Source organism: Nannochloropsis gaditana (genome assembly GCF_000240725.1).
Source record: "Nannochloropsis gaditana CCMP526 unplaced genomic scaffold scaffold861, whole genome shotgun sequence".
NCBI classification, from domain to species: Eukaryota; class Eustigmatophyceae; order Eustigmatales; family Monodopsidaceae; genus Microchloropsis; species Microchloropsis gaditana.
Window position 1 is genome coordinate 1 of NW_005803092.1, and position 9,625 is coordinate 9,625.

At 56.4% G+C, this 9,625-nt stretch overlaps 5 protein-coding genes across 5 annotated transcripts in view; 4 read left to right on the top strand and 1 right to left on the bottom strand.

Annotated features, from left to right (window-relative positions):
- Positions 1–50: 50 nt before the first annotated feature.
- On the top strand, positions 51–1,913 carry RPOA2 (DNA-directed RNA polymerase subunit A'; the record flags this gene model as incomplete). Its single annotated transcript, XM_005853501.1, has 1 exon — positions 51–1,913. One exon carries the CDS (start codon positions 51–53, stop codon positions 1,911–1,913), a length of 1,863 nt encoding a protein of 620 aa, XP_005853563.1.
- Positions 1,914–2,335: 422 nt separating this feature from the next.
- NGA_0422402 (hybrid cluster protein) lies at positions 2,336–5,267 on the bottom strand (the record flags this gene model as incomplete). The annotated part of the gene is made up of 9 exons (XM_005853500.1): positions 4,780–5,267; positions 4,086–4,703; positions 3,820–3,937; positions 3,579–3,649; positions 3,318–3,508; positions 3,047–3,176; positions 2,889–2,950; positions 2,685–2,794; positions 2,336–2,521 (listed from the first exon to the last, which is right to left on the bottom strand). The coding sequence occupies exons 1-9, from the start codon at positions 5,220–5,222 to the stop codon at positions 2,336–2,338; spliced, it is 1,929 nt and encodes a 642-aa protein (XP_005853562.1). The 5' UTR covers positions 5,223–5,267.
- Positions 5,268–5,743: 476 nt separating this feature from the next.
- Positions 5,744–7,636, top strand: NGA_0422302 (trna (guanine-n -)-methyltransferase-like protein; the record flags this gene model as incomplete). Its single annotated transcript, XM_005853499.1, has 4 exons — positions 5,744–5,782; positions 6,087–6,227; positions 6,500–7,444; positions 7,526–7,636. The coding sequence occupies 4 exons, from the start codon at positions 5,744–5,746 to the stop codon at positions 7,634–7,636; spliced, it is 1,236 nt and encodes a 411-aa protein (XP_005853561.1).
- A 743-nt stretch (positions 7,637–8,379) lies between these two features.
- On the top strand, positions 8,380–9,297 carry VPS28 (ESCRT-I complex subunit VPS28; the record flags this gene model as incomplete). The annotated part of the gene is made up of 2 exons (XM_005853498.1): positions 8,380–8,460; positions 8,552–9,297. Exon 2 carries the CDS (start codon positions 8,572–8,574, stop codon positions 9,295–9,297), a length of 726 nt encoding a protein of 241 aa, XP_005853560.1. The 5' UTR covers positions 8,380–8,460; positions 8,552–8,571.
- A 35-nt stretch (positions 9,298–9,332) lies between these two features.
- The window catches only part of RPC1 (DNA-directed RNA polymerase III subunit RPC1), a gene marked incomplete at both ends in the record, with an annotated part of 1,894 nt that continues 1,601 nt past the window's right edge, over positions 9,333–9,625 (top strand). Inside the window, one exon of the mRNA XM_005853502.1 lies at positions 9,333–9,386. Coding sequence (XP_005853564.1) covers positions 9,333–9,386 — 54 coding nt within the window. The remainder of the gene's footprint in view (positions 9,387–9,625) is intronic.

Consider the following 9,625-nt stretch of genomic DNA (forward strand, 5'->3'; position numbering starts at 1 on the left):
GGAGGGAGGGGCTGGTGGACACGGCGGTGAAGACGGCAGAGACTGGCTACATGGCCCGCCGGCTCATGAAGGCCCTGGAGGACCTCTCCCTCCAGTACGATGACACAGTGCGGAACTCGGAGAAGACGGTCATCCAGTTCGTCTACGGGGACGACGGCCTCGATCCGGCCAAGATGGAAGACCAGAGTGCCCTCTTGGCCTTTGGCGCCGGAGATCATTCGCTGGGCGAGCACGGGGAGAAAGGGAAGGGGCCTCCCAGGCGGAAGAAAGCGCGCGCGGGCGCCGACCGGCCCGTGAACTTCCCTCGCCTCCTCCTCCAGACCCTGGCCACGCACAAAGCCCCCCATGAGCGCCCGCTATCTCCCCGACAGATCCAAGCCTTTGCCCAGGCCGCCGTGGAGTCCCCGCCCTTCCAACGCCTGCTGCCGCAGGGCCACAAATTCTTGGAGGAGATCGAGGGCTTCGCGGCCGACTTGGCCGAGGCTTTGGAATCCTTGCTGGTCTTTCTGGGCGCTCCCAAGGACGACAACCTAGAGGACGGTTACAGAGGTCTCTTGGACTTCGATGTGGACGCAGTGCGGGCCAAATTGACGGCCTTGACCGCGCTGGAGCGCCGGAACCGGGACGCGGTGGACACCGCTGAGGAGCGACGAGGGATGGGGACCCCGGCATTAGGCCAGGCTTGGCGGGAGACAGTGCAGGCGACGGTCTTCAATCTCGCCCGTATCACCGAGTCCCAGTTCCGGGTCATTTTGGAGGAGGCGCTGGGTCGTTATAACCGCGCGTGCGTCGAGCCTGGGGAGGCAGTGGGAGCCGTGGGGGCCCAAAGCATCTCGGAGCCGGCCACGCAGATGACGCTGAAAACCTTCCACTTCGCGGGCGTGGCTTCCATGAACGTAACGCTGGGGGTACCGCGTCTGAAGGAGATCATCAATGCTTCCAAGGAGATCTCCACGCCCATCATCACCGCCGCCCTTGTGCAGGACAGGTCCGAGACGGCCGCCCGCGTGGCCAAGGCGGCGATCGAGCGCACCACCATCGGCCAGGTGGCCCGCCACATCAAGGAGGTGTATGCCCCCCACATGGTCTACGTGGAGATCCTGCTCGACCAGGAGGCTATCACCAAGCTCCACCTCCGCGTGGACGCGGCCTCCGTGCGCATGGCCATTCTGCGGGGCCCGCACCGAGCGAGCGTGCTCAAGGCGCTGAAGGAGCGGGACGTCCTCTACGACCCCCGGCACCCGGACCGTCTGCGTGTCCTCCCGCCTGAGCTGAAAGAGGGCCGGGCCGGCAATGCGGTCCCGTCCGAGCGGCGGATCTACTTCGTTATCCAGGCCTTGAAGGTCGCTCTCCCGGCGGTGATGGTGCGAGGCATCAGCACGGTGAACCGCGCGATCGTGAACAAGGTGGAGGGGGAGGAGGACCGGTACAACCTGTTGATCGAGGGCTACGGCCTGGCGGACGTGATGGGCACTCCCGGCGTCGACGGAAGACAGGCCAAGTCCAACCACATCATCGAGGTGGAGCGCGTGCTTGGGATCGAGGCGGCCCGCGCGGTGGTCGGGACGGAGATCGAGAACATCATGCAGGCCTACGGCATTCGGATTGATACCCGGCACCGCATGCTCCTATCGGACGTGATGACCTTCAAAGGGGAAGTGCTGGGCATCACCCGCTTCGGCGTGGCCAAGATGCGAGAGTCCGTGCTGATGCTGGCCTCCTTCGAGAAGACAACAGACCATCTCTTCGACGCGGCTGTCCATGGTCGTACCGACGCCATCGTCGGAGTCTCCGAGTGCATCATTATGGGGATCCCCATTCCCCTGGGCACGGGCCTTTTCAAGCTCTTGCATGACGTGCCCAAGCCGGGAATCGCCACGCGGAAGGGTTTACTGGACGAGCGGGTGGAGTGAGCCATATCGGATTGGCGAGTGGAAAGAGGGAAGACGAGGTGATTGTACAGGAGGTATCCAAGAGGGAGGGCGCGCAGGACAATGTATTTATAGGGAAGAAGGGGGTCCATAGGATAGGGAGGCTGATAGTCTCAAGGCCGTAGTGTACAGGATAAGCCAAAAGCAATAAAGTACCACAACTTTTCCAGTCGAATCCTCGTGAGTCGTCCTTCATTCAATTTTATCATTACTCTACGGTCAATTTAAATTTCGTGCCTAAGCCGACAGCATACGTCAAATCATGCTTGAAGCAAACTACTTACCTCCATTCTCGAGATGACTCACTGGTCACAGCAAACGCACCTTCCCCCCTAACAATAGCTCACATTCCGGTCATGTTTTTGTGGTCCCTTCATCCATTTTTCACTTAAACGCATTCAAGTCTATCGAGGCGTGCGAGCGATCATCTCCTTCAAATCTGCATCGTGGTCTGCCAGGTTCACTTGCTTTACGCCATAGGTGTCCGCCAGGATCTGCAGGACATTTGGCGTCAGGAAAGCCGGTAGCTGAGGCCCTAACTTGATATTCTTCAAACCTAGGAAGAGCATTGTGAGGAAGACAGCCACGGCCTGCGGGAAGATCAGACGAGCAATAACATGTAAGCAAACAATGGAACATGGTGATGAAACCCTTCCTATATAAAAGCCACGACAGGTGAAACATACGGAGGGTACCCAAATCAACCAGGGTGGAGACATTCGACCGCTACGAGAATAGCATGGGTCAACCTACCTTCTGCTCGAACCAGGAAATGGCATACTGGAGGGGGAGATCGTTGACATCGCATTTGTAGACTTCCGCAAGCGCAGTGGCGACCTTAATGGCTGAGTAAGCATCATTGCCTGTGTTGCATTCAAAAGTATAAAAAACGCGACAAATAGAAAGTAAGGTCACCATACTAGGGCACAGTCGTAACTTCAAAATGATCTCACTCACATTGGCCCATATCGAGCAGACGAGGAATGCCTCCAAGTGTAGGCTCGAAGGGGAGTTTGTTCCTGAGAGAAATTGTCGAGATAGAAGTGTTAGCGCTCTTCAAGAAGAAAATTACCGGACATCTGCTTTCCCTGTCTGCCTTAAGTATCCCCTCTTACATTCGATACTTCCCACAGCCCAGTGTGAGAATGACGGCGTCACGCGGCAGACCAGTGGCAATGTCACGGAAATACGTCCGGTTTGCCTCGGCTCCGTCACAGCCGCCGATCAGGTAGAGTTGTTTGATATCTGTGCCGTGTTATGAGGACCACGAGTGTAAGATCTCACCCTCCGCTCCCTTCAACTCCTGCAGCAAAGTCTATCGGTGTTTGCGATGTCCTAAATCCACCCATGCCTGCTCCTCACTGTCTCGCCTTGAAAGCCACGCACCTCCCGTGTTGATCGCGTTCACGATGTCCCCAGCCATGGAGAGGACCGCGTCGCGACCGTACCCTGTCGTGGTCACGTTCTTAGGCTTGTCCTCTATAAATCCAGGCATGGCCAGTGCCTGCTCGATCACTGCCGGAAATTGAGAGTCCCAGTCCTTGATGTGCTTGACCCCTCGCCATCCGACAACGCCCCTGTTCACGCGGAGAAGGAGATGTCAGACGAACTCTGCCGAGAGGGGAAGGTCGCATGGCTGGTGCTGACCTGGTATAAATGCGGTCCTTGTAGGTCTTTTGCGGCTCAATCAGGCAGTTGGTCGTCACCACGACGGGGCCCTGGAAGGGAAAATGAGCGGGAGGGCGGGGAAGACAGAAGGAGCAGCGATGTGCCATGAGGAATTTCCGCCTTTACTATTGCATCGCCCAACGCTCGTCCTGTGCAATGTCTCAAAGGGGTATACATGTGTATAAACGGATAGATTAGAAAGCGAGGCCTCAAGACCCACCGGAAAACGGGCAAACTCCACTTTCTGCGCTTGCCAGGCTCCCCCGTAGTTTCCCACCAGGTGGGGGTAGGCCTCTCGGATCTTGGGGTAACCGAAGGCGGGGAGGAGCTCGCCGTGGCTGTTGCGGTGGCATGAAGAAATGAAAAATAAAAGAGACAAGAGAGAGGTCGAGTTTCAAAATCTCCACAGCTTGCACGGCCTCGTCCATCCCTCTTTCCTTCTCCCTCCAAATATTTCGACTACGTGTCCCTCCCCCTCGAACGCACGTATAGACGTTGATGCCCCTGCCCGCCGTCCGCTTCAAAATTTCCTCCAAGTCCCGGAGGTCGTGACCCGAGACGGCGATGCACTTGCCTTTCACCGGCGTCGTGCGGACCTCCGTGGGGCGGGGGTGGCCGTACCTCCCTGTGGACCCGGCGTCCAGGAGCTCCATCACTTCCAGGTTGGTTTCTCCGCATCGAAGGGCCAGCTTCAGAAGACCCTCCGTGCTCTGACTAGGGAGGTTGGCCAGGGCGGCCATGGCCTCATGGATGAAGGCGTAGACCGCCTCGCTCTCCTTGCCGAGGATCCGGGCATGGTCCGCGTAAGCCGCTGTGCCCTTGAGGCCGTAGAGGAGCAGCTCGCCCAGAGACCAGGCGTCGGGGTTCGGGGCCAACTCCTTCCGGTGGTTTACCCCCACCATGTGCCCGATCGTTTCGAGTTTGCCGGCCTGGCCTTGCAAGGCGCTTAAGTCCATCTCGGCGGGCCCCGACAAGCGCGCACTCTCAATCTGCTTCCCCGCCACCGCCTTCTCATACAGAGACTTGGCACGGTCACGCGCCTCCTCAGCCTCCGCAAGAAATGCCACGAAGCGATCAGCGTCGAAATTGACATTCGTGAGGGTGCTGTTACATGGTGAGGGAGTGCTGCAAGGTTACAAGCTGCCGTCACTAACGTCCTCGCCGCCCCCAAATCTCTTACCTGAACAGGCTGTCCAGAAGGAAGCGATCTACGGATACGTCCGACAATCCACCGTGCACGCGGGCCAGATGCGCGTACTGTGAAATTCCCATTGAGTAGTGCACAAGCAGGTCTTGAAGAGCGGCCGTCTCGGGGGTCTTTCCGCAAACCCCTTGAACCGAGCCTTCCGCGGGGCTGCAGGCCTTCCCGTGCTTGGTTTGTTCGCACTGGAAGCACATCATATCGTTGTTCCCAGCAGTGTTTTTTTCCAGTGTATCGATAGTGGATGCTCTCCGGGACAACACACGGAAACGAGGCGCACATTTGAAGACACTAGGCGTTGTGTGCAAAGAACGAACAAACCCCACAGAGGCGATGGTGACGCTTGGACGCGAACTTGCGAGACATTGTTGCATCGATAAGAATGCAAGCGGCAGGAGGCGACGATTATGTGTCGTTAGCATGGTGGTGGTGCTTGTTTGACTCGAGGTCGCTGGGTGCTTTTCATTGAGAAGGAAGGGACATGTCACGATCCGGCAGTGAGGACTGCAGATTCAGTAGGAATTATCACGCAACAATTGCTCACTTGCTCTAGAGTATGCGTGATTACTGTTGTCGACGGTTTTTGAAACATGTTTAACCGGCAAAAAAAGAAACACATGCCACTCGTACGCTGAAGGAAGAGCGTGAACCTGAACCAGAGGGAGATAAACGAAGAACACATGGCCCTTGGAAGATCAACTTGTGACGCCATACGTTTGCTAGGCCAAGATCTAATAATTACCTGCATTACCACCAGACTTATTACCACCGCATTGTCAAATTGGTTTTAATCAATCCAAATCAAGTTTTATAATTGCTCAATCACCATCCTGGATCACTTTCCGGGTCTCAAAGGCTAACTTTTAACCTCCTCCCTCCTCCAACGGCCCTCGCTGCTTGCCGCCCCATAAAATGCAGCCACTCGCCGTCTCCCCGCCCGGCCATGGAGGCCTACAAAGTCCCGGAGGCGATTTTCCGTCGCGTTTTTTGGGCAGAACGGTGTCAATGGAATTTTTCCGTGTAGGACGAGGTCAATAATTTGTTTCTAATTCCATCCGCAGACTGAGGACAGCGACCTGTGCAGCATGAGCCCCATTGGTACCATCCCTGCGAGGTCAGACACCTCTGATGCTGTCTCCCATCCTGATGCACATGAAGAGGTATCGCTGGATCCTAGCGCTTTTAGGCGAACTTTCCGTGTGGCAGCCTTGCGTCTTCCTGCGAAATATTGCAATTCCGCGGTCAAACAATTACAACCACATCTGCTTCGACTCCGGCACGTGAAGGGGATCGTAAAGCCTGAAGATGGCGGCGATACACACCGCCTGTTGCTGCTCGCAACTGAAGTCAATGAGCAACACGAAGACACAGCTGTAGAGCTTACTGACCTTCCGGATGATGTCAAAACTTTTGTGCATGCAACAAATGTAAGTTTATGGTGTCGACGGCTAAGATATATGCCACAGACACTTTGTTGCTTCTTCTGCCCCTGATAATGTAAAGACGTCTCCCAGCGTTCTCTCTACTCGAAGGAAAAAATGGAGAGAAATTAGCAGGGTCTGTATGTGCAACGTACTTCTCCTACCGAGCGATACATTCCTTACCTTACATGCGTGCTCTGCGTCCACCTACCCGATTTTGATGTGTATACAATGCCTTGCATATTGACCACCCCTTACCACTTGCGACTCGGACGCAGGCACAAGAGGACCCGACGCCCGCCGCCGAGGCAGAGCCCCCTTGCTCGCGAGTCTCACTGACCACGCACCAGGTGCACCTCGACTACGCGTCTTTCTCGGCGGAAGAGGTGCTCAGGCAGGTGTTCGCCCCGCTTCGTCTCGAGGCCCCTACGTCCTTCGAAACCGTCGACCACGTTGCGCACCTCAACCTCCGCGACGCGCACCTCCCTTACAAAAGGCTCATCGCCCAAGTCATTCTGGACAAGAACGCGCCCCGCATCCGCACGGTGGTGAACAAGCTCGGGAGCATTCAGACCCAGTACAGGACATTCCCCCTGGAGGTCCTCGCGGGCGAGAGCGATTTGAACGTGTCCGTGCGAGAGGCGGGTGCCACTTTCCGGTTCAATTTCGCCGAGGTGTACTGGAACAGCCGGCTCTCCACCGAGCACGCGCGCTTGGTCAACGCCGTTGTCGCCCATTTCCACGCCAGCCGCCCGAGGGTCCCCCTCGCCTCCTGCGTCGTCTGGGACGTGTTCGCCGGCGTGGGCCCGTTCGCCATTCCCTTGGGCCTGAGGGGCTGCGTCGTGCACGCCAACGACCTCAACCCTCGCTCCCACCACTACCTCGTCGACAACATCGCTCGCAACAAGGTGGGCGCCTACGTGACGCCCTACAACCGGGACGGGCGGGACTTTTTGAGGGAGCGAGCGCGGCAACACCAACCCGTGGACCACATCATCATGAACCTCCCGGCCACCGCGCTCGAATTCTTGGATACTTTTGCCGCGGAGAGGGAGGAAACCGCAGGCGAAGAGGAGGGAAGGTCCCGAGGGCTCTTCGATTACCTGGAAGCGCGACCCATCGTGCACGCATACTGCTTCAGCAAAGCCGAGGATCCCACAGCGGAGGCCCTGGCGCGCGCCTCCGCGATACTCGGATGTGCGCTCGTGAATGGCAAAAACGGGGTAAGCGTGCATCGTGTCAGAGATGTGGCTCCCAAGAAAGAGATGCTTTGTCTCTCTTTCCCCCTGCCGCGGCACTGCGAGTTTAACTTCAGTCGCAAGAGAGCGATGGAAAGCGAGAGGGAAAAGGAAGGGCGCGAGGACACGGTGGACATGGTGCAGAAACGAAGCAAGGGTGTGGGGGATGGGACGTGAGTTTTATGGCGAAATGAGAATTTTGTAAATGCAAAAAGTTGAACGAATATGTAAGACGTTCATGCATTGGGCTATCGCTTCTCATTGCGCCCGTTCTTTTTTTGTTGCTTTATTTCGGCAAAGCTTCTCATAACAAAAGACAAAAATGAGCACTACCTGGGAAACAGCAAGGCGTCATCTCACAAAGAAGCGTCGAACTTTTGGGGGGTAATGTTTGGTAGGTCGCAATTTGTCTTGCCAAGCCATAACTGTTTCTAGTAGGACCTAATGCATCGGGGCATTCTTGAAGCTGCCACTTTTCTCCCGCTAGTCGTTCATAATGAGTTCACACCCCTGTCTAATTCAGGCACGCATACACTGGAAGCAAATATAGGCAGGAAGTCGGCAATTTCGTTAACCTCCCCCTATGACCATGACGGAAGCTAGCCATGAAAATGTCTTACCACGAGCCCCAACTTGCTTTCACGCTGGTGTCTTACACCAGGTATGTATTTTTTCCGCTAATCTTTATCCTTGCAAGACACCACTCTGGCTGCTTCATTTGATCAGAGGTCGCGATTTCATTCCTTACATTTCCGTGCGACGTCCCTTTCTGTTGGTTGGAGCAGCGACAAACATCACTCACCGTTACTCCGACTCACACTGCGGACACAAAAATATCACTCAGCGTCACACGGACCAAAAAACCTTACATTGCGGGCACGACCGCAACAACCCTAACCCTCACCACCACTGGCTTCCCATTTCTCCCTGTCTGATCGCGGGTCTCTGGGTGGGTGGACTTTGCGGTGCCTGAAAGGACGGGCGGCCCCAAAATTTATCATGTATGTAATTCGCGCTGTTTGTACAATGGACAGACTCTCCATCCTCCCTTTCCTTCGCGTTTTCATGCCCGCTTGTTGAATACCCCTACAGCAAATTTCAGGCCCAAAAGCATGCAGCCACCGCCCTACGACGCTGCTATTCAACAACAGCCCTCAAAGCCTCCTCGCGGCAAATACGAGTCGTTGTCACCAACTCCAGCTTCCATGAAACAAGAAATCAAACTAATCAACAATGCAGCAGAACGTCGCAAATACGAGGATCTAGCCGATCTCTTCTCCATCATTAAGGCGACAGAACACCTGGAAATTGCCTTCGCCCGCGATGCAATAAGCGAGGACGATTACACTGCTGCTTGTAGTAAGCTTATATCACAGTTCAAATCAACCGAGGCGGCTGTGCTGGCAGCCAAGACTGTGGCAGATGCCCGTGCATTCATGACAGAATATCACATGGATTGTCCGCGTGCCGTGGAGCGATTGCTGCGTTTAGGAGTGCCCTCCACCGTGTTAAACCCCTCCGTGGACGACGGACGCGGGGATGCCATCAAAGTGGCGGAGACCGTGCAGTATTTCATCACGGCCATGGATGGTGTGCGTTTGGAGCAACGGGCCGTGGACGAGTTGCAGCCCATGCTCACGGACATCATGACAAGTCTGAGGCGGGTCCAGGGCCTTCCGGCGGAATTTCTGGGTAGCAAGAAGCTGGAGGAGTGGCTCGTGACGTTGAACGCCATGCGGGCGATGGACGCGATCACAGAGGAGCAGGCGCGGCAATTGCTGTTCGACCTCGACCAAGGTTACAGCAGCTTCCACGCCTGGCTGAAGTCCTTGGACTAGGAGAAAGAAATTCCATCCCTTGTACACATGCGGGCATGGCGGCCCCTCTCCCTGTCCGCAGTGCGGCGAGATGGGAGGAGCTGGCGGGCGTTCGACACAATCGCTGTTTCTTTGAGCGCGTCCGGTTCCGGTGGTTTCGAATGGGCGATGTAGGCTCTGGCTGGACGCACACCGCAGCCTCGCTTCTATCTATCCCCAGGCCCTCTCTCCCGCACGCTCCGCCTCAATCCCCGCCATCCCTGTCCCCCTAATCGTCCTTACCCTTGAGCGCTCCCGCTGCCCACCCCCTCCAGCGCTCAACCCCCCCAGCCAGGCCCCCGCCTCTCTC